The following is a 27,692-nucleotide window of genomic DNA, read 5'->3' as shown; positions in this document are numbered from 1 at the left end:
TGGTGCCAAAGAAGAGGCTCATGGATGATGTGGGATATTTTGCTTGCAAAAATGCTACTGTGATTTTAAAGGGGCATAGTTTTATTCAGCCAATATTTTAAATATTGCCACAACTTATCTGTTGTCTGTTGGATGTACTTCTGTCATTGAATGCAAAATTGATAGAATTGCCTGGCCTGTACTGCTCAGCCTGCTTTTCCCCCTCCTGTGTTGAATGAAGATCAGAACCAGTTGCCTTTCAAAATACAGTAAGTGCAAATGTGAACCATGATAATTAAGCTTGGGCCCAGAGGGCATGCTTATTCTGCTCCAAACATCTCATATAGTGATGGGCAGAAGCACTAATTGCTTAGCTATTTACCCCCACAGATCTGCATCACATTACTGGCCTGGGAAGTGACTGCCATGACTGCCACGTCTATATTTTAGGAGTGCAACATGGGCGCTAACTAAGCTGAAAGGGTTTTTCTTGCCACCAGCTCACAAAGTATATGCATACTAGTCCTTGGTTTACTATTGTAAATGCTGAAAAGTGGTAATCATGTCAAATTTAATGAGAAATATTTTTCATGCTGACATTTCTCCATTATCCTTATGCCATAAGAAAGTAGGATGCTATAACCCTTGATTCAGTAGTGATATACCTGTTGCCTGCTCAATGTCTTTAAACAGATACATTCTAAGTAGGATAATCTCACCTAACCTTTCCTAAGTGATTTAAAGGAAACAATTAAGCTTAAAGGTTTGTGGCAAACTTGATGCTTTGTCAAAAAACCTTTTCCCCATCCCTGTATGGCTTTAGTTTTGATTAATAGGTCATTTGTGGGCCTCCTTCAGCATTAGTCATCAAATAAATAAAGGCATGTAATTTGCAGCTTCCTATAATGAGGCTGTAATCCTATGTATCCATGATAATCCACTGGATTCAGTGGTTTTGTGTCTACTCAGAATTGACCTTTACATCTATTAACTTTCTTACTTGGCAACCTCAGAAATGTTTATGCTACTATGAGCAAAGTTTATATTTTGCAGTTAATACCAGAGAGGAGAATAAGTACTTGGTCCACAATTTTATTGGAGTTTGTGCTTAGTTACCATTTCCTTTTATAGGTCTTTGGTTAGTGTAATGGTTAATCAGTACAATATCTATAAACAAGGGTGCAAGTGCTGAAGTTAAAATCCTTTTAAAGCCCATGCCTCTCCGTAGTCTTTTGCAACCATTTCCTCAAGCGGAATACATGGGTGTAAAATCCATATTTGCCATCACGATCGCAGCCTTCTCCCCAGGAGACTATACCAACCTGATACCATCGCTCAAGTGTTGGATGCTGAAAGGGTAGAGAGATGGGGAAGATAGAGGAATACCAAGAAGAAAGTCAACATATGGCAATATATATATAAAAACATTCATGGGATAAATAGTAATAGGGCTGTAATAAATCCAGAGGGTGATATTGCCTACAGTGTGGGGGATGTGGGGGGGGGGGGGTCGCCAAAGACCATCAGAAAACATATTTCTGATGGTTTTAGGAACCCCTTTGGCAGAGAATGGTGAAGGTATCTCCACCTGTTTGGCCCAATTCTATCATTGGTGGGGTTCAAGGGGCTCTTAGATTGTAGGTGAACTATAAAGACCAGTACTACTACTCCCGAATGTCATGGTCTATTTTCCCCAAACTCCACCAGTGTTTTGGCATATACCTCACAACCTCTGAGGATGCCTGCCTTAGATGTGGGCAAAACGTCAGGAGAGAATACTTCTGGAACATGACCATATAGCCTGGAAAACACAACAACCCTGTGATTCTGGCCATGAAAGCCTTCGACAACACATATTGAGTATTTGTGCCAAGTTTGGTCCAGATCCATCATTGTTTGATCCACAGTACTCTCTGGATGTATGTGAACTACAATTCCAAAACTCAAGATCAATGCCCACCAAATCCTTCCAGTATTTTCTGTTGGTCATAGGAGTTCTGTGTGCCAAGTTTGGTTCAATTCCATCGTTGGTGGAGTTCAGAATGTTCCTTGATTATAGGTTACAACTCCCAAATGACAATCAATCCTCCCCAACCCACCAGTATTCTAATTTGGGTGTATCGGGTATTTGTGCCAAATTTGGTCCAGTGAATGAAAATACATCTTGCATATCAGATATTTACATTACAATTCGTAGCAGTAGCAAAATTACAGTTATGAAGTAGCAATGAAAATAATTTTATGGTTGGGGGTCACTACAACACGAGGAACTGTATTAAGGGGTCCTGGCATTAGGAAGGTTGAGGACCACTGGCCTACAGAATTACATGTGCTGAGACTATGAGTTTCTTAAAAGAATCCTTAAAAGAATCAATGAATAAAACCAGAACACAGGAAGGAGGGCTTCCTGGGTTTCCTGTCCTATAATTATTTCACCAGAAGTTTGAATTATGCAAAACAGATATCCTTAATTTGCATGAAACATTACAAAATTTATATTAACACCGTCGTTTTTTTAAAGCAAGGGAACAAAGCGATGATCGGTGCTGGTGAATGCATTTATTAAAAGTCTCTACTGAATCTAAAGGCAGGTAGTTCTTAAGTTATTAACATAAAACCAACGGTTTTGCAAGCTTGATTATTCCCTGAATAAGAGTCTAGTGTACAATAAATGTCTACGTAAGAAGTGTGAAGCTTCTTGTTGAGCCAGTATTGATCTCAAAAAGTCCTAAAGGAAGTAATGACAATAGCTGAATGTCATCTGGTCCAGGCTCTAGCTCAGTACAGAATTGGCAATGCACAGTATGTTATCGGCACTCTTTAAGACTGTTTCTGTATATTAGACTGCTCTAGCCATTGCACCTACCTTCATGACAAAAGGACCCCCACTGTCACCTTCACATGCATCTCCCCTCTTTGAATCTTCAGGACTGTACCCTAAAAAGAGCAAAGGGGTTACCAGCAGTTGCTGACTAAAAGTGGATTCACCTTTTTCCTTGTGTTTTCCTTTCTTGATTCCTTTTGCAGCTTTGAATAATCTGATACCAACAATTTTAATTTAAGAATCATGTGCTTATCCTCTCACATCCAAAAAAGAGCAAAATCATCCTACCTGCCCCCCCAAAAAACCTTACATGTGTTTCATACAGTTGACCTGGTTTGATGTACACATCTTTGTTTTTGTTACATGATCTTTGCTAAGTCTCTCAGTCCAGGAAGCATAATAGATCCCTAATTTCTATTGGCGTTTGGCATCAGTATGATTTTATATGTTTGCTGACACAAAATTTAAAGTGTCTGCAAACTGGGACCTGTAGATGGGACTGTTCTTTGAATTAGAACCTGCTTCTTATTTAAGAAGCCACCTTCTCTCTGACTCCATGTACAAAACAGTTCTGTCAGTCTAAGCATGAGGCAGCCACCTCAGGTGGCAAATGCTGGGGAAAGGGAAGTAATAATAAGCAATGTGATGATGGATATTATCCAACTGCCAGTGTTGAAGTTAAAGAGTTTGTTTTGTTAAAGCTACGTTTTTGGTCATGAAATAGAATGGACATCCTGTTGTCAGATACCACAGGCAGAAAAAAATATCTGAGCTCTGCAAAGCCTCCCTTTCTTCTGTCCATTGAAAGGACTCTGAACTACTGATTCATTTACAGATGTATCTGAAGGTGCAAACATCAGAAACGGTTCCAGCTATAAGAGTTGCTCAAATGAGGTCACTCTTTTTTTTTGGGGGGGGGGGGGGGGGAATGGGAAATGTTTTTTATTATTTTCAAAATTCTTGTAAATAGTACTACACAAAATTATACAAACATTCAAAACATTTTCCATTGGTAACACGTGTTTACATTGTTCTCCCTCCCTTCCCTCCCGGGGAACAGTTTACAAATGTTCATCATGAGGATAATCTTATTTAATTCCTTATATTTATCTTTCCCCTTTATTCTGTAAATTAAGCCTTTCCATTTTGCCTCCCATGACTTTCTGATTTGGCCCATTCTGTAGTAACTTTTCCTTTCGCTAACGTAGTCATGGAGGAGGTAGTCCGCTAAATATTTTTAAAAAGAGGTCACTCCTTCCTCCCTCAGAGGCTGAAGAAACTGATTACTCAGTATCTAAATCAGACTGGTTTATTATCTTCTTTGCAGTATGTGGTTTGACATACTTTCTTGAAATGGCAGTGTGTTCAGTAGTCCAACCACTTTCAACTTTTTCATGTTTTTGAAGAAAGCATTGAACATCAAGGAAAGGCATAAACTTACCTGCACAGAACATGTTGTCTGTGACTTTGATCTTGGTAGAGGCCTTACAGGTTTCCCGATCCACAATAGGCAAATTCACTTGTTGTAGTACATTGGGCAAAACTGATGGATTACTAGTCCACGTCTCAAATAGGTTTCCCCAGCCAGTCACACGCCCTTTATATCCAGTTAGCAACAGGCTGCAGAACAACAACTTTCCATAAAAACCAGACAGAAGAATGCAGAACAATGCTCAACACGGGCAGGAAAAACATCTAACTTTCCTTTTTAATAAACCAATTAAATTGATCTAATATGTATATTCAAATTTTCACGACATTCTCATGACACCTCCCCCTTCCAATGGTGTCTCCTCTACATTTTGAATTATCTGGTAGAAAATATAATCGGAGGAATTGGTAGAGAGGCCTTGTTAGAAAATGGGTTGGCAATCATTTTTTAGAGGAAGAAAGAAGACAAAGTAGGTGCCACAATATAGAGAGCTAGCTGTGGGAAATAGCAAATACAGTAGATTCTCTGTTAACTAGACATCGCAAGCAACCAGCAAAAAAGTTAAAACTCCATACTGTATCCATAAAGCTGTTTTTATAATACAGTGAAACTGTTACATTAAGTTAAATTGTCCTATTTGTCTTAATTTTCTTTTAATTACTGTATGTCAATATTATCTAGTCAATAATTTATGGTATTGTATGGGGTACTCTATTAGGCTTATTTTTAATAGTAACTCTCAAGTGACCAGAAACTACATCTACAGTAGAGTCTCACTTATCCAACATAAACGGGCTGGCAGAACGTTGGATAAGCGAATATGTTGGATAATAAGGAGGGATTAAGGAAAAGCCTATTAAATATCAAATTAGGTTATGCTTTTACAAATTAAGCACCAAAACATCATGTTATGCCACAAATTTGACAGAAAAAGTAGTTCAATACACAGTAATTCTATGTAGAAATTACTGTATTTACGAACTTGGCACCTAAATATCATGATGTATTGAAAACATTGACTACAAAAAAGCGTTGGATAATCCAGAACGTTGGATAAATGAGTGTTGGATAAGTGAGACTCTACTGTACTTGACATCTACCAATCCCCTTGAGTGCCAGTTAGCAGAGAGTCACCCTGACTTAGTTCAGAATGGGCCTTCAAGTGGACTCTGACTTGTGGTTGTCAACTTGTCATTACATAACTTTCAGTTATGGTGACTGTGCACCAATCAGCAGAATTTCAGCCTTAATGTGGAAGTAAGTCCAGCTCCAACAAAAGCATTTTCAACTCAGAAGGCCACATTTGCAAGGCTATTTGGGTTTTTAAAAACTGATTTAGGGCTGACGAGTTCTATATGGTGGCATGCTTGAATATTTGCGTGTGCAAGCTATTTGCTTTGCATTCTTCCTGTTGGAGGAGAAATTCCCCAGTAAGAGAGATCGTGTGTGCTAAAGGAAAATCTAAAGGGGTCATTAGACATGTAAAGGGGAGACAGTGAGGTGACCGTCATGCTACTACATGAGAAAAGGTTTAACATGATGTTCAGTGCCTTAAAACTGTGCCTGATTTCAAGTAGTCTGAAGAGCGTTCGGTTATCAAGTCCCCTGGATTCAAAATTCAGTTGCTGAGTATGAGGCTGGCTAATGACAGCATCCAAAGTTTTATCCTGGATGAGTGGGCTGACCCCTCATCCTTCTGCCAGTAGGCAGAGACCTTTTATTTAGGCACGTCATCACTTATAAACGGTCTAAATAGAAATGTTCAATCTCTAATATTAAATATCATTGATATTTTACATTAATGTGAAGTTTAATATTAACATGTGGTGCTTTGTAGAAATGTTTCAGTATGTTGGGCAAGCTTTGTTGGATTCTAAGAAATAATTTCAGCAGACTAAATTGGACTTATTCACAAAATTGTGATTGTCATCGGGTTCTTAGTTCATTGAGGTGACTAATTCTTCTAAGAGGTTGCATTGTGTTTCTTCCCATTGTTTTTGACTTTTTTTCTAGTTAGGAATCAGCTAAAGAGCTCTAACTTTATGTTATTGAAATAATGTTACTGAAATTAGAAGGCTAAAAGGGAATTCTGTCCTTTTCCAAAGTTGCAACTAGTCTTTATTAGTCTTTTATTAGGAGCAGCATTTAGGAAGTTGGAAGTCTGGAAACCTTGTAGCATAGATCCTGCTTGCAGCAGTATCAACACTATCCCTCCCACAAAACTTACAAGCCACTTACTGAACAGGGCACATTATTGAAAAGATAAATAAATTAACTCTCTTATCACCTTTGAACAATCTCCTTGGTGGGCAAACACACTGGTAGTATGAAGTCACTGAAAGCAACTGGTTTCTTCAGACGTAACAATGCGATGTCCCTGTCCAGATTCTCCTTCCAGTTGTATTTGGGATGTATGATGATTTTATCCAGCAAGACAATTTTTTCCATTTTTATTTCATATCTGAATGATTTCCAGAGAAGGAAGGGATATAGCAATATTTAAATTTTATATCAAGACAAGGCCTTTTTTTAATATCAAGCACACTAAACTCCAGTTAAACAGTGACCCAAACCCACCTTAAAAGGGCATACTGTTGTAAAAGTTGCCACTTTGGTCTTATATTCAGGTTTATGGACATGTCACTTTTTTTAGTTTCACTAGCTTTCCTTTCTGTTTTGTGAGTTGTCAAATTTCCCATGTGTACAACTCAAAATAGTAGAAGACATCCTGTATATTTGAAACAGACCTTACAAAACTTTCATTAATATCTCAGTAAGTTTCATTCATAAAAAGTGGATGCCAGTTAGTGATTGGCCTTGAATATTTTGCCTCAGAAAAGTAGAAAATATATAACAATAAATCAGAGGAATATCTTTTGAATTTAGTAAGAATGCACAGCATTTTGGTTTCAGAAAGGTTTTCTTTCATGTCTACAGACACAGTTTTGTGTTTCTAGATTCCGTTTCTGTCAGTCTTCACCAAGTTATCTGACTTTTTTTCAGGGAACTAACATGGCAAAGTTAAAACCTTGTTAACACAGTTAATACAAGAATCATAAAATCATATAGCTGGATAGGACTACAAGGGCCATTAAGTCCAACCATTTGCCATGTGGGAACATACAACTAAAACCCTCTTGAGAGATTGCCTTCCAACCTCTGTGTAAAGATCTTCAAGGAAGGCATGCCCTCCACCTTATATGGCCATCTATTCCACAAATGATCAACTCTTAACAGTGTCTTACCAATATTTACGTGGAATCTCTTCTCTTGTAATTTGAAACCATTGGTTCTTGTTTTAGTATTTGGAGCACCAAAAGCAACCTTTAGTCTCAAAAAACCTAAATAAGATTGGTTTGGCAGAAACTCCTGCCATGTCTCAGTAATCATGGAATTTCTTTCTAAGCATGCATAATGATTTATCCTAGATGCTTTCCTTGAATTTGATTGCTTTATAATTTTCCCTTTTTGCTCTTACTTCTTTCGATTGTGTTTGCCAATCCGTACAAGGAGGTCATCTGTAGTGAAATTCTTATCCCAGGGTGGATAGAAGATACAATGGGCAGCTGTGAGGACCCAGCGATTACTTATAAGGCTGGCACCACACACCAACTCCTGTGGGCTCTTCTTGAATAGCATGACTTGCCTAGAAGAAGGTCGGGGGGAAAACCCTGGAGGTCAGCAGCTTGGTACAGAGATCACAAACCCATGAGATAAAGCAGGGCACAACATGTAACATCTTTAAATGGCTCCCAACTCTCCTTAGCCATGGCAGACTAGTTTGTGTGATTGCTTAATGTACATAAAAGTAGAATGAGACAGAGGCATGCAAGCATCTCAGACACATTTGTTGAGGAAAAAAGAGATGGCTTCTCAATGACCATTTCCAAGCTCAGGAATTGCCTACCAAGAGTGCCTAGTTTGGCTTTCCTATTTCTGTTTTTTTCTACTTGAAAGCAAAGGTAATTTGGGAGGTTTTTGGCTACTGACCATGGATGGATACTGCTTTTTTTTTCTTTTGCTGCTAACTATACCTTTTTTTCTGTTTTTAAAATGCTTTCAGTCATTTTACATGTATTATTAGGTGGCCATAAATTGGAAATAACTTGAAGGCACACAATAACAACAATTGTATTGAAAGACATCATGGGGGGAAGGAAGGATATAAACTGGAAAATAAATAAATAAAAGTAAATTCTAAAAGAAGTTCTGGTTATGAAATCAACATACCAAGGTCTGTTTAGTGCTACGTGTGCAGTCCCTAAATTATAACAACTGAATTAAAACAAGTCGGAGTAACAATTTCCTACACCCAGTGTCTTAAGCAGACTGGGTGTTGTCAGTGGACAAAGATATGCTCTCTGATGTAATCAGGTTGGTGATACTTTGATCAGAGACCAGGAGTCCTTTGACATCACTCAATTCTAGCACTATGATCCCACTTTAGCACTTAGGATTACATCCTATGAAATCCTGGGGTTTGTAGTTTAGTGAGGACCAAGAGCTCTCCTGCTGAGAATTTTAAATATCCCTCTCTAAACTACAAATTCCAGGGTTCCATAGGATGTTGCCATGGGAGTTAAAGTGGACTAGTATGGATATGAATGTATCGTGTGAATACGTTTCATGCTTCCTTAGGGAAGACAAAGGAACAAAACTCTGTAACCCAGAACTTCCAGAATATTTATCTGAAGCTCTGACATTATCGCCCATGGAGAGAACTCCCTTTTACAGATGCAGGGAGAGGGCTTCCAGAGAGGTGTGTCAATAGGGTGGTCCTGACCTAAATACCCCCAATCAACAACAGACATGAATGAGTCAAAGCTGTGATGAAACTTACCATGGAGCACTGCCTAGGTCAGCGTCTGAACCTTTCACAACTCGGCCTCCCTGATAGGAATCCAACAACTCCTGCTCACTGTTATCAGAAATTTTCTTTTTCTCAAACAAGGGACGGACACCACAATCTGAAAACACAATCCCACAGTTATCCATGAGAATCCGGTTCACAAACAGGGATCTATTACAAAGGAAGCCTGTATGTTATGCTAAGAAAATATATTTACTGAGATGTTTCCATGTTGTTTCTGCTGTCTTGTGTGAATTTTAAAATGGCGATTAAAATGATGGGAACATTATCATACCACTATTAATTTTTTCATCAGGAGCTGCATAATCTGGTACTGTTCCAAGTCTCTCATCTTAATGGAAATGCGGAAGACTGGGATTTGAATTGCAGTACAGGATTTGAGAGAGCCTGCATAGTGTAGTGGTTTGAGTGGACTGGAGACTAGGACTGGAGACCAGGGGTCAATTGCCCACTCGGCTGACAATCCTAGCTTGGATAATAACTAGTGCAATCAGCTACCAAGTCTCCCCCACAGGTTTTCAATTATTCAGCTATTCATTTTAAGAAAAAGCCACAGCTTTAGTATTAGCTCTTGTTATTTTAAACAACTCTTGCCAAGAAAAACTCATGATAGATTCATCTTAGGGTCACCATAAGTCTGAAATTATTTTAAGGCACACTACTACTACTACTACTACTACTACTACTACTACTACCACCTTGACTCAGTTCCTCACCTGCTTCACCATCACCAAATGTACTGGGGTTGAATAAGATTTGATGTTCTACAGTAGAGGTCCGGCCTGCTCTTTGATCTTCGTCCACATCATCAACATACTTCAAAACAGTTTCTGAAACAGAAGAGGGGATGTGGAGACAGAGAAGAGGACAATAAGAATACATTTGTTTTGCAAAATAATCAGGATGCAATTCTTGACATATTTTACCTGGAAATAAGTTCTTCTTAACTTAGCATGGAGTTATTTCTGTTTAGATGTCCACAAGACTACACTAATCATTGTTGGGCAAGTGGGCTTATTAACAAAAGACCCTTCCCATAAACAGAGTAACTTATTAGAAGCAGCGTGACCCAGCACCAGTAGCCAAAAAGTGATCAAAAGAACAACACAGAGACCAATGTTATCTCTTCCTTAGGAGGCTTTTCTTTCTAACAAAATAATATGGTTGCATTATTTACAAAAACAAGGTTTCCATAACACAAATAAAGTTCTTTATACTTCCCTTCTTTGCTTCCACGCTGGGCTTCTTTCTCATGCAGATAAACAGCTTCGCTCTCACAGAGCCTCCTCTCACACCAAACTTACACAGGAGCTTCACACAATAGCCTTACACACAGCAACCTTCACACTGGAGTTTCATACACAAGGCCTTCAACCTGGGGCTTTTCTTACCGAAGCTTCTCACACCAGGCAGGCCTTCTCACACAGAGGCCTTCTCATACTCCTCAGGATGACACCAGCCTCTGCCCATTAACTCCAACAGGCTTCGGCCTACTCACTCTCCTCAGGACGCTAGCTTGTTTAACCCTTTCAGTGCTTGACTCACATTTTTGTAATTTAAAATATCTAGTTAATTTTTAATATTTCCTAACATTAATCACCTAACTCTCCTCATACTAGATATCTTACATGGATTATCTAGACCAGGGGTCCCCAAACTAAGGCCCGGGGGCCAGATGCAGCCCATCGAAGCTATTTATCCGGCCCCCACAGCACAAGGGCAAAAGGGGGTTGGGCTAAATGACCCAAGGGGTCACTTCTTCTCTTACAACCATTATTATTTTATTATTAAACATTGAGACTGGGTGGCCATCTGTCAGGGATGCTTTGCTTGTGCTTTTGGTGCACAAAGGCAGAAGGAGTTGGATTAAATGGCCCAAGGGGTCTCTTCCAACCCTCATTATTATTATTATTATTATTATTATTATTATTATTATTATTATTATTATTATTAACATTGAGGCTGGGTGGCCATCTGTCAGGGGTGCTTTGCTTGTGCTTTTGGTGCACAAAGGCAGAAGGGGATTGGACTCAATGGCCCAAAGGGTCTCTTCCAACCCTCTTTATTGTTGTTGTTGTTAATTATTATTGCTTGGTGGCCAACTATAGTCCGGCCCTCCAACGGTTCGAAGGATCGTGAACCGGCCTCCTGTTTAAAAAGTTTGGGGACCTCTGATCTAAACTATGGTATTATTTCTCTGCCTCTAGTTTAAGGGGTGAAGAACAAAAAATCAAACTTATCTTCATAATGCTTCCATCATGCATATGTGACTTGAATGCTATCCCTAACTCTCCTCATTCTCCAACCTCATCTTCCAGACTCATCCATCATTCTTTTTTTATGGCACAAAATACAGCCTTGTCTCTCACAGGATGCTCCTTACCACAATAATCCAAGTCACAATATTCATGGGTCACATTGGGATTCTCTACATAGCACCAGACACCTTCGTCATCACCATCTGGATTGCGACAAAAATTCTCCACCAGATTTACGGAGAGCAGGAAGTCTCTTCTCTGGATAAGATGCCTTGTTTTTTCTGAGGCCCACGGCAAGCACTGGGCCCCCGAGCGGGTGACTGAGAGTGTCCCAGTATACAGCAGCCCCTTGTCAGGAACACATGGTTGCTGAGCCTGTTTTCTCTGCTGTAGACTGGTTCTTGGAGAAAACGGAACAGTAGTCTGGTTCTCACCTGAAAATAAGGAGCGAGATGGTCATCATAATTAGGAAAGGGCTGCGGGTTATTCAAGAAAAAGCAGCATGATGTAGCACTATTTTTTCTGCTACAGTCACCTTGGATAAATTACATTTCAGATTGCAACACTTAGACTTCTACAGCCAGCATGGCCACTGGATGTAACATTTTGGTTTTGGAGAAATATTTTAGTGTTGCTGGGAGTCTGCAATCCAAAACATTTTTTCTAAGACCTGGCCATCATATATACTTGGAGCCAAAACTATAACAAAACAGACTATTTATTGAAGGGCTGGGTTATATTATTTCCAGACAGTGCTGCTTACTTATTAATTCCTAATAATTACACCTCCAAAACCTTCATGTACATGCATCTCAAAATCATCCTCCATGCAATTTGGCCTTCCAGTTTTGGATTTAACATGAACTAAAGTCCATCCTTGTTGCAGTCTGAAATCAGTCTTGAGTAATAAGATTTAGCCTGATATACCATTACAATAATTATAAAGAGTTATTTTTCCTTCATCATATCTACTTTGGCTGTCAAAGAGAAACTGTGTATACACCTATAAATTAAGGTCGATGCCAAATCAAAGGAAATACGAAGTTCCAGTCGAGAGTCTCACCACAGACGGGGACTGCACACTCTTCTTTTCGCATCACTGGGTCGCGTGTGTAGCACCAAGGGCCCTGTGCGTTGTCGTTTGGGTTCCTACAGTAGTTTTCAGTAAGGTCAGCATGTGGATGGCTTGTCACATTGAACCTGAAAGAATAAAGCATGCAACAATAAAAGGGACCAGAAGATAGGGAAGCAGAAGTCCCTTACAATTGGATTTATGAGAGCTGTGGATCTCTTGCCTTCAAGATCCATGCTGCACCTGATTCTTTTTTTTTAACATGGATAGTATATCCATTGAAAGGAAATGGGGGAGAGTGTATATATGGGCTTGTTCATTATATTTCTGTCCTGCCTTTTCAGGTTGTGAAGTGCAAAAAGCAATTAAAAACTACATTATCAAATCAAAATCATGCCATATATTGCTTGCACAAGCATATATTAGCAGATATATCAATCCTGTGTCCATAATTCACTCTGCATACTTGTTGAAATGCTGTACTTCCATGGTTTCTCAGCATATACAAACCATACATCAGGGGTCCCCAAACTTTTTAAGTGGAGGGCCGGTTCACGGCCCCTCAGACTGTTGAGGGGCCGAATTATCATTTGAAAAAATATATACAAACAAATTCCTATGCACACTGCACGTGTCTTATTTGCAGTGAAAAAAAACCCCAACAACAATTATTTATTTATTCATTTATTTATTTACTACATTGATACCCCACCCTCTCTCACCCCGAAGGGGACTAAGAGCGGCTTACAAGTTGTATGTACATACAATATATTATATTATTTAGCATAGCACAATATTAGCATTATATATTACTATATTGTACTATACCACTGTACTGTAATATTATTAGTAATATTACATTTAATATATAATATGCAATTAATATTATTATATTACACAATATTATTATATTGTATTATTATTATTATTAGCCACCCTGAGTCCCCTATTGGATGAGAATGGAGGGGTAGAAATACTCCTTATATTTTGTCCTTGTGTTGTTTGGGCCTCTGCCCCATGTAAGCCGCCCCGAGTCCCCACGGGGAGATGGTGGCGGGGTATAAATAAAGTTTTATTATTATTATTATTATTATTATTATTATTATTATTATTATTATTATTATTACTGTAATAAATGAATAAATAAATATTATATTATATTGTATTATATTATAAGATTATTATCAATATTATATGTATACACAATATATTATATTATTCGGATTGCACAGTATTAGTAAATTAAAGAACAATACAATATTTAAAAATAAAAACAATTTTAACCAACATACTGTCTAAAATCAGGATTTCAATGGGAAGTGTGGGCCTGCTTCTGGCCAATGAGATAGTCAAGCTAAGTAGGATTGTTGTTGTTGTGTCTTCAAGTCATTTTGGACTTTGGGCGACCCTAAGTTTAAAACTGAGGGCGGGGGCCAGGTCAATGACCTTGGAGGGCCACATCCGGCCCCCGGGCCTTAGTTTGGGGACCCCTGCCATACATATATGTGCAAGGAAAATGGATTGTACATGTATTTACACACACATTTCAGGTTTTCACTATGTGATCCAGTTGATTGGGTGGACAAACTGCATTAACTCTTACCCTACAGCTCAGTAATTTTTTAACTTTCTGTCTTTGGGAAAGTGATTTTACACTCACTAGTCTTTGAAGGAACATCATCTGCCAGGAAACCCTGTATATTGCAGAAAATGGTCAATTTGTTGTCTTATTATTCTTTTCCTGTAATGTGCTAGTCTTGCCTATTATATCCCTCCTTGCCCTGCATGATATGAACATGCTATGTTGAGGATCCTCACTCCACCTCATATCCCCTTATAGTTGTGCATACTGTTCAAGACCCCTTTAGCACTCTTGTCTCTATATTGACCAAAGATCTTTGGCAGGGTAGAGGTGTCTTATCTTTCTGGAGTATTTCAAGACATGAACTTTGGACATAATGGTATTGCAGCTTCATAAATTCATGCCAACTCCATGGGGGGAATCCACGCACACTATGCACACTCCTTGCTTCCCTCCATGTGAACGTCGTGCCGGCCAGCGAAGTGAGGCAAGATGAGGGCCCCACGCCTCTCCCTTAAGAGGAGTGGCACCACTGGCCATGTAACGCGGTCCTAAGTCTACTCTCAACCTATAAGAAAACAACTCAAGGACTTCAAGTTCTATGAATTTCATTAACTATTTGGACACAATAGGAACACAAACTAGTTCATACACCATCTCACCTAAGGCCCTTTCTTTTACATTCACAATTCTAAGTTATTGGCAAATTTACACAATTTAAAGAGCAGAAAGAGTGTGGGATCTATTGTTTTATCATGTTTGATTTTTAGTGGAGAAATTGAAAGAGATGATCTGCTGTTTTTCTAGTTACATCCTATGCCTACATTTGTTTGCTGTTTATAATGTATTTGCTGTTATTTCTTGTTAAGAAATGTTTCTTGGGAACTCCCACGGGAGACCTGAGAAATGGCCAATCGCCTTGTCTCGGAAGCTGTAAAAAATGTTGTCAAGTGTCTCCTTTGAAAGAGACACCAGAGAGAATCTTCGTAAGTAGAAAATGCTGCCAAGGAGCTGTAAAAACTTCTGTCCGTGGAAGCATTCTGCCTGTTTTCTTCTTCCATGGGGTTATGGTTTCAGTTTGATGTATTCCTTTTTTTTATGTGATTAAAAGCTTAGTCTTGTGGAGAATGTAAACAACTGAAGAGGTCTGCAAGCTGGATGAGGGGGATTTTTGGAAATTCTGGTTTTACTTTTGTACAGTACTCTTTTTAAGAGCCTGTTTTATTTTTGTTTTATTTTTTGCCAGCTATTTGCAATATTTGGGACAGTGAACATTAAATACCGGACTATATGGAGTAAGCATAATATAAAAATTTTACGATTTATTTAAGAGGTAAAAAGACTAAGGACTGAAATCTAGTGATTGTACTTTTACTTGTTAAACATTTGGCAGTGATAGCTGGTGGACATTTCCTTCTATGAAGCTGGGAGTTGCGGGGTTGGCTGACCTTGATCAAGAAACTGTGCTCCTGTGAGAAGTCAAAACAAATGAACATCTGCAGAAGAACAAAAATTAGTGACTTACTGTGGACTAAACATGATTGATGGAAGTGGATGAATAGCTATATAAGAATATAAAGGAAATACCAAGAAATATTTTCTGGCATGATGGAGAGAACATCGACAACAATGACAACAACAGCAAAGGTAGTTCAAGACAGAAGAAGATCTATAGAAATTAAAGCACCAAGCTTTTCACAAACAATTTTGGAGGATCTTCAAGGGATGGAGAGAGAACTGAAATCAGACCAAGGTGCCTGGCTACTGTCTCTGGATACTACGAAGGATGAACTGAAAACTGGATTATGAGAGGTCAAATAATCATGGACTCAAGTGAAAGCAGAGGTGAAGTTTACAGTTGAACAAGCTGATAAGCCAGAGAAAAGATCAGGTATTCTTGACAGGGAAGAATCACAAGAGGATGCAAGGAGAGTGATGATGAAGGATTTGGTGGATTATTTGGCAATGAAGGAGAATGAATTTGAGAAACAGGCTGACAGAGTTTTCAGGACTACAAATAGAGAGTGAATTGTAAGGAAGTCCCAAGAGATGTGATTGTCTATTTGATCGATAAATGTTTCAAACAATTTCAAATGTTTAAAAACTATAGCATAGACACTGAGAACTGGGAAGCATGGCCCTTGAGTGCTCTAACTGGAGGTTAGCTGTGACCAACAGTGCTGTGGAATTTGAAGAGGCACGAATGGAGGGTGAGAGGGAGAAATGTGTCAAGAGGAAGGCATGTCTAGCCAACCCTGACCGGGACCGCCTTCCACCTGGAAACTGATGTCCTCACTGTGGAAGAACATGCGGGTCAAGAATAGGGCTTTATAGTCACCTATGTATCCACTGCCAAGACATTGCACTTGCAAGGCCATCATACTCAGACAACAAGGGATCGCCTAAGTAAGTACCAAGAGATGTGATTGTCTATTTTATCAATAAATGTTTCAGAGTTAAGATTCTACAGAAATATTGAGAAACTAAATGAACATATCAAGAAACACAGATTAATATGAAGAAAGACATTCTAGGAAAAAATACAATTTCTAATTGACAGAAAAGCTAAAGAAGACAAACACCATATAAGAAATGTGAGAAATTGGAAGGACTTGCTTTGCTTTTCAATAACAGAAGGCTCTGGATTACAATACTGCAACAAGTGAAAAATTATGCAATAATCTCAAATATATTCTGGAAGAAGAGGAATCAGAAGGAATCGGATAAATTGAGCTGTTTCTTAAAGATAAATCAACCCACTGTTATCAAAAGAATTGAAATCTCTGTGTGGAATAGATAAGTAAGACATCTAAAGATTGGCTTGTAATACTGTTTAATGACTAAAATCACTGATAGAAAGAAGAACAATGTGAAGACAAATGTTAGAGAACAAAATTGTTGTTTGCTTACAATAATTATATTTTCCCCTCTTTTTTCCTATGATTCACTGTTAGTTAAAAGCATTGTTGTATGAAATTACCCTGAGGTAGGGTTGTAGAGTTTTTCCAAAATACAACATATAGTTTATTATTATTAGAAGGTTTACAATCACCAATGTTAGAAAACTCCATTCCATGGAGGAAGCAATATCCAAAAGTCTGAAGATATCAATGGATATAAACTCATATCTTCAGATGTGGTGCAGAGTGATTTCCAAATCTCAAGATGCAAAACATATTTAGACAGTTGTGAAAGTAGGAGTGGGATGGAAGTTAATCTGGAAAGTTGCTAATCCTGATCCTTGCCCTAAATTTTCAAAGGGCTGCTTAAGGTAATCTGTACAGTGGTCAGTTGGTGCTGATGTATGAAAACAATACATCAACTTACCAACAGACAGTTTCCTTGAGTTCAAAACCTTTCCTGAGAAGATTCCTTTTGTAACATGTTCAGCAGCCAGAACTCTTGAATGGATATATGTAGTTTGTCGTGAAACCCTTTTTTTTGTTTATATGCCTCCTGATGGACTGCAATGTGTAAATATAATTTAATACAGCTGTTTCTTTCTAGTCTTCCTTTGCGATTTCCTTGACTAAGTACTCAGATCTTTAAATCCCATACTGTATATCCAGACCAGCTGAAATGTTTTGCGGGGTTTGTGGGTATTGCCATTTCTAATATCCAATTTGGGTCCTGTGCTGTCACACCCGAGCTGCTTTAAATGTCTTTAGCGTTAACGTGTCCCAACTTTCTATCAGCTTGGGGATGCTGGATAGCCTTCCTGTTTGAGCAAGGAACCCCACAGAATCAATGTCCACACTATTGCTGTCAAGAAACGATAACCATTTATTAATTGGTCTTGGGCCTATCTCCACCCAGGCACTATCTTGATTTCCCCAGAACAAAGTCCATACTTAAATGTATTGTCGAAAGCTTTCATGGCTGGAATCATTGGGTTGATGTGAGTCTTTTGGGTTGTATGACCATGTTCCAGAAGCTTTCTCTCCTGACATTTTGCCACATCTGTGGCAGGCATCCCCAGAAGTTGTGAGATACCTGGAACATGGTCATACAGCCCGAAAAACTCACAGCAATCCATACTTAAAGTCTGAAGGTAACTGGTTGTTCTTAAAGCTGCTGCTTGTGGATTATTCCAGAGACAAAGAACAGATGAAAATTTCCCTTGCTCACTTTCTCTGGTAGAGGGGCCTCTGGGGCACCCAATGCCCAAGGTGGTCAGGCCAGAGGTAGAGAGAGAAGGTCCCTCCTGTTGTAGCCTGGCACCTCACTGAAGGCCAGTATAGCTGGATGAGTTCCCAGATTAGTTAGTTAGTTATTGGCTTGAAATGGCTTGTCCAAGCCTGGATCTTGCTGGGACCAACTACAGACTCATCTCGTTTCCAAGATTCCCTGGTGGCAAGAACCCTGAACTAAAGATGGCTCTCTTTCCCCGGGTGAAAGGGGTGGGCATACTTATTGAACCAAACCAGGAGGGGTTTCCTTAAGCTCCACCTTCGTAAAACTATCAGAAAAGTGACTATTCTCAAACTGTGGGTGAGGCAACTTAACAAGAGGAGCTGGGATTTATACAGTTCAATCACAAGTCAATTTACACTTTTATATAGATACTGTCCTGTCTGTCCAGTGGGAGTGTAGAGGGGCTGTTGTTGGCATAGGGTGGCATATATCACACTAGGGAAATGTTCTCCTAAGGTTGTCAGTAATTTTTTTTGTTTAGCTAGCTATAGGCTTGCCTTATTTAATGCTGACTTTAAATGTCCTTATTAATACTTTTCAAGCTGTAAAACTACCTAAGGAAATTCCTAGGGCTAAAAGGTGCAATAAAACAGTTAGAAAACTGTTAGTTAAACAAACTTACGTTGGCCTGTGAGGAAATTTGCTGGACCAGTACTGGCATTCAATTCCTGACTTCGTGACAGAAATAGTTCCTCTGTAATTCTGTCCCATATCTTTGGCACAGTCACCTTTCAAAATTCAAAATAAAAAAACAGGGTGATTTCTATGACATGGACCCATATAGGGCCTGTTCACACAGACATCTACTGCAGTATTATTATTATTGTTATTATTATTATTATTATTATTATTATTATTATTATTATTATTATTATTATTATTACATTCACAAAGTGCAGCTGAGTGTGTGAATTGGCTGTACTGAAACACATATTGCATGTAGCTGTATACTCATTGCAGAATTATAGCAGTTTAATATCACAATTGTGTGTATTCACAGAAGACCACTTGAAGACACAGAGCAACCTGTCCTTTTGTGAGATAATGGCCATTTTCTATTAGAGCAGTGGTTCTCAACCTGTGGGTCTCCAGGTGTTTTGGACTACAACTCTCAGAAATCCCAGCCTGTTTACCAGCTGTTAGGATTTCTGGGAATTGAAGGCCAAAACATCTGAGTACCCATAGGTTGAGAACCACTGTAGAGAGTTCTGATGCCATAGGACGGAATCATGGCTGTTAAACTGGTGTAAAACTGCTATAATTCTGCAGTGTGGGTGGTCCATTGTCTTCTAAGTAGTACAACAATCATCTCAAACAGCCAGAAAGTAATAAATATGCATGGAACAAACAACCTGCACAAAAGCTTTTTGGTAAATACATTCATACATACATAAATCATTATTTATTTTAAATATTTTTCTGCTGCTTCAGCTGACAAAGCTGCTAGAATGGATTATATAAATTCAATGAAAAATATCAAGCATATTTATCCACAAAATGATACTCAAAAGGAATTCATAAAAGAAAAGCACTTCCAACCCTTTCATGTTCTCCCATCACTTCTTCCCTTATTCCCTTCTTGCTGTAATTCCCCATGGGATGCTCTGTAACCTTCTTACCTTTTAAGCACTCATCCAAATTGGCTCTGGGCGTCATTTGAGATTTGCAAACTAGCAAATGAAATAGAATATTATTTTATTTAAAATATTTTATTAAAATATTTGCAATTCAATTTACATTAACAGATTCCGGGATGGGGGGAGTGATACAGTAAATAAAATAATCTCAAAGTAATCTCAATCATTTATAGAGTTGGAAGAAGCCACAAGAGCCATCAATTCAAATAAATTTAAAACAATTTTTAAAACTTAATTTGTCAAATTATGTTAATAACAAAACCAATAAACTGAACAATCAAAAATTAAGCCTCATTGGAACCCTAAAACTTGTGTGTGTGTGGGGGGGGGGGGGGGGCAGCCAGGATCCAACCTGGTACTGAAATGAGAGCAATATCAGTGCCAGGTGGGCCTCTAAGGCAGTGGTTCCCAACCTTTTTTTGACCAGGGCCCACTTGACTGGAGACCACTTTGACCAGGGACCACTCTCCAACATTAGTACCAAAAGGGTTATGAATCAGTTTTTGGTCAACTTTGGATTCGGTTTGGTTATTTGGGGTGCTGATTCAGAAAATTGTATTGGATAGACCACATCAGCTCTAGTTTCTGATACAGAACGTATGCCATCCAGTAGCTGCCATCTGCTCACCCACAGGAAACCATATTTAGTAATCTAGAGCTGATGTGGTCTATGCAATGCAATTTTCTGAATCAGCACCCCAAATAACCCCAGGAGCAGGCCTGAAAACAAAGATACCAAGAAAACATTTTTTTTAATTGGACTGTGTTATTATCCGTAGTAGTAACAGTGATGCCGCGGACCATATTTTAGTTCTTGCAGACCAATGGTGGTCCATGGACCATAGGTTGGGGACCACTGCTCTAAGGGAAGGCTATTATACAACTTGGAGAACTACAGTCAGAGATGTCTACAGCCATGTCTCCACAGAGGGCTCTGTTCCCACATGCTGCTTAGTGCAAAGGGACCTTTCTAATTATTCCTAAATGAGATAGAAAATTATTAAGTCAAAACCAATATGACCATTCTTATCATGATGATGGGGAAAATGGGTGGATCCTAAGAGGATAAGGATCTTTTCTCCACCTGTTCTACAGACTGCCTCCTTGCCTATTTCTTGCCATCTGTCCTATGGCTCCAGTACAGAAATGTTTGTGTGGTTCACACTCACTCTGCATAGCTTCACGTGCCCCATCCTTTACCAAATGGGAGAAAGTACGGTGTTCCTGAAATTGAGCACAGAGCAGTTGCAGGGACACTAATCTACTGAATATTGGGGACTTTATTGCAACACTAATCCTTTTTATCAACTAGGAAGAATGGAGTAGAGGAAATTCCCAGTTGCAATCTCTTATTTGAGAATGAAAATAACAACAGAGATCCCTGCCCAAACACACACACAAATGCATACTTTGTTCTCTGTTGGGAGGGTAAACTGGGCAATCCTATTTGCCATCTTTTGTTGTAGAACAGTGGTTCCCAACCTTTGGGCCTCCAGGCGTTTTGGACTTCAGCTCACACAATTCCTAACAGCTGGTAAGTTGGCTGGGATTTCTGGGAGTTGAAGTGTAAAACACCTGGAGGCCCAAAGGTTGGGAACCACTGTTGTATAACAATGCATTGCTGACCATGTTAATTCACTTGAAAGTGGAAGGGAAACTGGCTTTCAAGTTGAAGGATTCTATAGTTTAATACTGTGAAAATGAGGGTTAAGATAAGTTGCTATTATTACGCTATAAGTCAGTCATATACAGATTCACTCAGCAATGTCTTGTTAAATTTAAAGGATTTATTTACATTTAGAAGTATAGGATTGATGTTCTAGTGTACCTATAGCTGACACTGGCCCATGGCTTGGGTAGGGGGTTGATATAATACTCATGCAGTCCTTCAGATATTGTTGAGCTATGACTCCCAACATTCCTCACAAATGGCTGCTGGGACTTGAAGTCCAGCAAGATCTGGGGTCTAATGATATCCATTTCTGGGACAGATTATTATTGATGCTGTGCAGAGATCTTGTACAAACACTGGGCTATTTGATGGGACCTAGGCAAACATACCTTTGTATTGTGCCCAGAAGATATCCTGCAAGGCAAAAGCACTCACTTTAGAATAATGGACAAAAACAAGGATCAGAATTGAGATGTTGTAATTCTTTGACACTGTACCAATCCGGCTTTGTAAATTGCTTGAATTAAGAGACAGCTCATCCAGACTGGATTCAAGAGTCAATAAGAAATGAAAAGCAAAATCAGGAGTGCATTTGCTTCTGATGTCATAAATCCATCAATGAGGTACAAGGGCACTTTTTTTGCTATTGCGAGATCCAAGTAACTCCAGGATAAGTACTGAATGAACTAAAAGAAATCCATCTAACCCAAGGAAACTAAAAATAAAACTCATTTTGGATACAATCCAGCATCCCCCAACATATGCCAATAATCATCTGTGGAGATAATCCTACACCAGTGCTAAGCAACCCCATGTATAACAATAACATTGCACCACATTTGGTAGTGACTGGAGACTGCTGTGCAATGAACAGTCGTAATGTGAAACTGAACCTCCATCACTGTTAGCAAAAGACATCACCCCATAAGTGTAGCACAACTTCGACATGCATACTTCACTAACAGGATAACGGCCATTAGTAGCTGGGACCTTCAATCTACTTAATTGTGGGAATAAGGGACATTACATGATACATACTGTTTTAACATCAGACTCAAGGGCTTCGCGGGCCTCCTCATAGATGCAAGTTTCCTCTAGGCACTCTCGCTCTAGGTTGCCTCTCCGCATCTCTTCCAGTAATCCCTTGTTGGCTCGGCGTGTACGCTTCAACATGGAAAATGCTTGCCTCTGCTCAAGAAAGACTAGAAGAGCAAAACAGACAGCCAGTTACTGGTAGAGCACCAGCCATGTATCTTGTTTACAAACTCATGCTGCACTTTATTATTGCCCCCATTTTATAGGTCTTAGTGTTCTAACACGACCGGTTCCTTGTTCTTCCCCACCCGTCTCTATCTTATTCATGGACCTTACTCAGAGTCCTTGTACTAATCACTCTCTGTGTGTAGCAATTGATGTTTTGGTTTTAATAATTGTCATGTTACGTTGTATTATAACTATGTTATTATATTGTGTTTTAAACTTATGGATTATATGTTAATTTGTGTTGTGGTTGGGTTGTTTTTTCATGTAAGCCGTCCCAAATCCCCGGGGAGATAGAGGCAGGATACAAGAATAAAGTTGTTTATTATTATTATTATTGAGCAGGAAGAGTCTTTAATTTTTTAAAAGAACATTAGATTCAGTGATGTAGTGATAATGTTTGAAGTGTAGGCCCCCATTAAAACAGCCTCTATGCCAACACCCCATAATGCAATTAGTTGCAGAAAGTCAGTGCATCCTACCAACATAACACCAATCCACCCCCAATAGTTACAAGCGGGTATCACTGATGAGGACTAGGAAAAGTTATTTCCATCCCTGATACTGTGAGGTTTACAGCTACACTTCTTATGAGGAAAAGGAGGCTCTAGGGCTGTGAGTGGAGAGGATGTTGTACTCCTGCTAATGAAAATGTGCTGGAGCTTTGACTTTGGAAATCAGGCCCCATTACATCATTTAGCTCTTGGGTGAGCCCTTCACCACTTATCTGCTTTAGGTTTTATAGGCAATGGTGGAAGCTGTTCAAAATTGTTTGGAAGGCTCTAGTAGTTTCACCACTTATTTTATATAGAAGAATACAGCAGGGAAGATTCTGAGGAAAGTATTTTTCTGCAAGGAGGTTTCTAATACATGCATACGTATATACATTCTGCCGGCCCGTTTATGTTGGATGAGACTCTACTGTATGTGAGTCTCACTTATCCAACATAAACGGGCTGGCAGAACGTTGGCTAAGTGAATATGTTGGATAATAAAGAGAGATTAAGAAAAAAAGCTATTAAACATCAATATAGGTTATGATTTTACAAATTAAGCACCAAAACATCATGTTATACAACAAATTTGACAGAAAAAGTAGTTCATTACACATTAATGCTATGTAGTAATTATTGTATTTACGAATTTAGCACCAAAATATCACAATGCATTGAAAACATTGACTACAAAAATGCGTTGGATAATCCAGAACGTTGGATAAGTGAGACTCTACTGTACATGCATACACTGAACAGCAAATCAAGCCTGAAATCTCCCTACAAGCCAAGATGACTAAACTGAGTGTTGCCTTTGGTCATATCATGAGAAAATATGACTCATTAGAAAAAAAGTGCTCATTACAGAAGTGGGAAAAGAGTAAGACTATAGTTGAGTTGGATAGATTCAACTGAGGAAGCTATATCCTTGAGTGTGTAAGATCTGAACATAACTGGTGGTAACAGTGTGGTGATCTCTCATTCATAGTGTTGCCAGAAATTGAAGCTGACTTGAAAACAATTAACAACAACAACGTTTCTATTAATGGGTTACCACCACATCCAGATTAGCTACACCAAAGGAAGCAACTAACCATCCTGATTTTTTGGCTTGCAACTCTCATGATCAGCTGACAGCAGTCCAAGCACTCCTAGATCTTCTGATCTATATAGTGTTGACCTCATTGGGACAGAAGAAGAGAGGGGCGCCCAACAACATAAAGATGCTTCAAATAAAATAAAAATCCAGGTGACTTGGCCAAATAAACTACATCACACTTAGTAAAATAAAGAAATTATCAGTACATTTTAGATACACAGTTCTAGATCACAGATAGCTCCAACAGTATATTCCTGTGACTATCTACTGAAGGTTTAAATATAGCTGCTCTGAGTCCCTCAGTGAGGGAGAGAGGGCGGGATATAAAACAAAATAAGTAAGTAAATAAAACGTGTGAAATTAATGCATATCAAATGAATATTCTGACCATCAGTTCAACAGAAAAGATAGAAGATTATGTCAAATTACAAAGCTTCATGTTTGGAATTATTCCCAAAAGACAACATTAAACTCTTCATTTAGTTTTCACTGATCTGAATAACATCCCTTTTTTACCAGCCTTCTTTTATTTTCTTCATTTTTATTGTTTGTGTTATGGAATTTTATTTTCTGGTGGGTTAAATTTATTCCTTATGTTAAATAGTTTTATGGGTTAAGTTTCTTCACCACCTAAAACTCAATAACATATCTTTGTCTTGCAAACATTAATGCACTAGCGGGTTGAATGAAGAAGAGTTTTGCTTGGTCAGGTGGTATAAAATCTGTTTTATTTTTCAAAAATAAAATACTGCAAAGAGGCCTTTCTGTGCAGACAGGAAATAGGTTAAAAGAGCACAGAATATTCCAATTACAAATACTTGTTTCTGTTTGCAAATTAGGATCCATTTCTGCTACCATATGATCAAAAGTTCATATCCCACAATATTTCACAGATGAAAACCGAGACAATGTGACCAAACAACACTGGAATGCAGTTTAGATGGCAATCATTATTAATGAGGAACACACATGAATTAGGGAGCAATTTAGCCTGAACCTATCACAATTGGCAAGATTACACACTGCTTCTCTCCCTTGTGCTGAGTTAACTGCATGCAAGCTACTTTTGCATTTTGAACTCAGATTGCAGCAAGTGAAGCTAAGGAAAGAAGGGGAAAGTGGAAGGAAGAGATAGAAACTGAGGCATTAAAAAAGTGATACGTCAGAGGGTTACTCAGAGTTGTCCTTGCTGAATTGGTACAGTTGGGGAGTATTTCTCTAAAGAGAAATTATGACCAGTCTATGATGGTCTTAATGTGGCAGAACCAGATCTTCATGTTGCTGTGAATTGTCTTCAAGTCACCTTCAAATTGATCATATGGATGAGAGACTTCCAAGAGTCTAAGCCCTGCTCAAAGTTTGTAAACTCAAGATTGACTTCTTGGATCGAATCTACCCACCTACAACGTGGTCTTCCTCTTTTCCTACTGCTTCCCACTTTGCTAATCATTATTGACTTTTCTAATGAGTCATGTCATCTCATGATACAGCCAAGGTATAATATCTTCAGTTTGGTTTCTGAGGAGAGTTCGGGCTTGATTTGCTCTTGGTCAAATTTACTGGTCTTTTTAGCAGAACTCTCCCCTAGCACCATATTTCAAATGAGTGAAATTTCTTCTCAACTTTCTTCATTGACTAGCTTTCACAACCATACATAGATCTTCCACTGAGTTTAATATCACAGTTGTGCCAAACTTGTGCCTGCAAGATTATACTACATTTTTTTGATCTATTCCTGTTTCCACCTATTTCTTCCTGTTTGCATAGAAAGGCTTGTTTATTCAACCCTCATGCCATGAGGGCCTCTTTGGTAGCATGTGCTGGTCTTCTGTTTGCCTAACCCCAGTGTTTGACCCTTTGTAGTCCTCTCCATAGACAACATGCTGGGACACCCACTTTCCTTTCTTTTCCAGATAGAAAAGCTTCACAGCCTAGTTCCAGCAACAAGTTTTGAAGAATGATAACAAGGCAAAAATAAATCAGAGGCGGACTGGCAACAGATTGGCTGGATTGAAATAGTGGAGTCCAAAACAACAAAGAATTTATGCAGCTGATGATTTGGGTTGTATTGCATAAATACTTAAGCCTTAATCAACTTCAACGTTCCATAAACATTCACCATTTGATAGCTACAGATTTAAGTTGAAATTGGAAGTGAGAAGCACAAATTGGTTCCCAGAAGATAAACAATCAAGTACTTGAAAACCACGAAACTGGTTCTTTCTATATCTTTTGCTTGAGCACATATGCTCCTCTCAGGGACAGAAGAGTGTCCAGGTAGAGCTGCATCATATTTTGATTCAGCAACTGATAAGAAGTCCTCCCTCCAAATTATCACTGCCACTGTTTGGCCTCAAAATGGGAGAAGAGCAGCCAGGATCTGCTGAACATGACACATTAGGAACAGGGAATGGCATTAGGTGTGGAGATCAATGCCATTCCCTGTTCCTAATGTGTCATGTTTTATTTAGATTGTAAGCCTGAGAGCAGGGACTGTCAAATTGATGATTTTTAAGTTGCCATGGGATACCTTTTGGCTGAGGAGCAGGGTATAAATACTCAAACAAATGAACAAACAAACTTAAAAAAATATCCAAAGCTTGGAGAAGAAACTTTTTAAAATGTTGGCGATAATACAATTCTATTAAGTCCAGCCAGATAATGAACTAGATTCAAAATGAACAGACACACACCCTGTGAATCACCCCAAAAGAAGGCAAACATTTGCAATTCAGCTAAATGTGAGTCCTGAATAATCCGTATTCACTTATATGTTCTCGAGTATAAAGATAAAATAAAAAATTGCTTGAAGACAGATTTCACTAGCAGCATTCTTCCAGTCTTGCTTCCACATTTTTCTCTTAAGGACCACATATTCTTTCCAAAACTATTTTTCCAGAGTTTACTAATAAGGCATTTTTTCCCAACTCACAGAATATTTCAAGGATTCTTGGAGCGATAACTTCTTCTTCAGTGTGATCCTGACTATTTCTCTCAATGACTGGTAGCTTTCTCCTTCACCTCAAGGATGCCCTGAATTCTTTCTTGCCGTCTGCCTTCATTTTGTTTTACCCTTCCAGCCCCACAACAATATTCCAGTTTTGCGGATTGACAGACTCCACCTTCCCCATCCCTTCTTGCATATCCTTACCCTTGTCGTAGCTCTGGGTGAAATGCACAAGGCTGATGAGGAGAAAGGCCCTCAGCATTTTGGTTCTACTTTGTCCCATTGTGGGGGCTCCTGAGCTGCAGGAGAAATGCAGAGGGGAAACAGAGGAGAAACTATTGCAGCCCAACCTGGGTTAATGTTGAACCAGCG

General features: G+C 38.9%; 1 protein-coding gene across 1 annotated transcript; it reads right to left on the bottom strand.

Annotated features, from left to right (window-relative positions):
- Positions 1-1,055: 1,055 nt before the first annotated feature.
- f2 (coagulation factor II, thrombin) lies at positions 1,056-27,692 on the bottom strand. Its single transcript, XM_003214595.4, has 14 exons — positions 27,525-27,692; positions 22,559-22,722; positions 21,910-21,934; positions 19,831-19,881; positions 18,834-18,939; positions 12,427-12,563; positions 11,489-11,797; positions 9,822-9,935; positions 9,076-9,202; positions 7,714-7,881; positions 6,523-6,696; positions 4,245-4,423; positions 2,846-2,916; positions 1,056-1,328 (listed from the first exon to the last, which is right to left on the bottom strand). Exons 1-14 carry the CDS (start codon positions 27,601-27,603, stop codon positions 1,185-1,187), a joined length of 1,848 nt encoding a protein of 615 aa, XP_003214643.2. The 5' UTR covers positions 27,604-27,692; the 3' UTR covers positions 1,056-1,184.

The sequence above is a fragment of the Anolis carolinensis genome, chromosome 1 (assembly GCF_035594765.1).
Source record: "Anolis carolinensis isolate JA03-04 chromosome 1, rAnoCar3.1.pri, whole genome shotgun sequence".
In the NCBI taxonomy this organism is placed as follows: Eukaryota; Metazoa; Chordata; class Lepidosauria; order Squamata; family Dactyloidae; genus Anolis; species Anolis carolinensis.
This window is presented reverse-complemented; position numbering and strand designations above follow the sequence as displayed.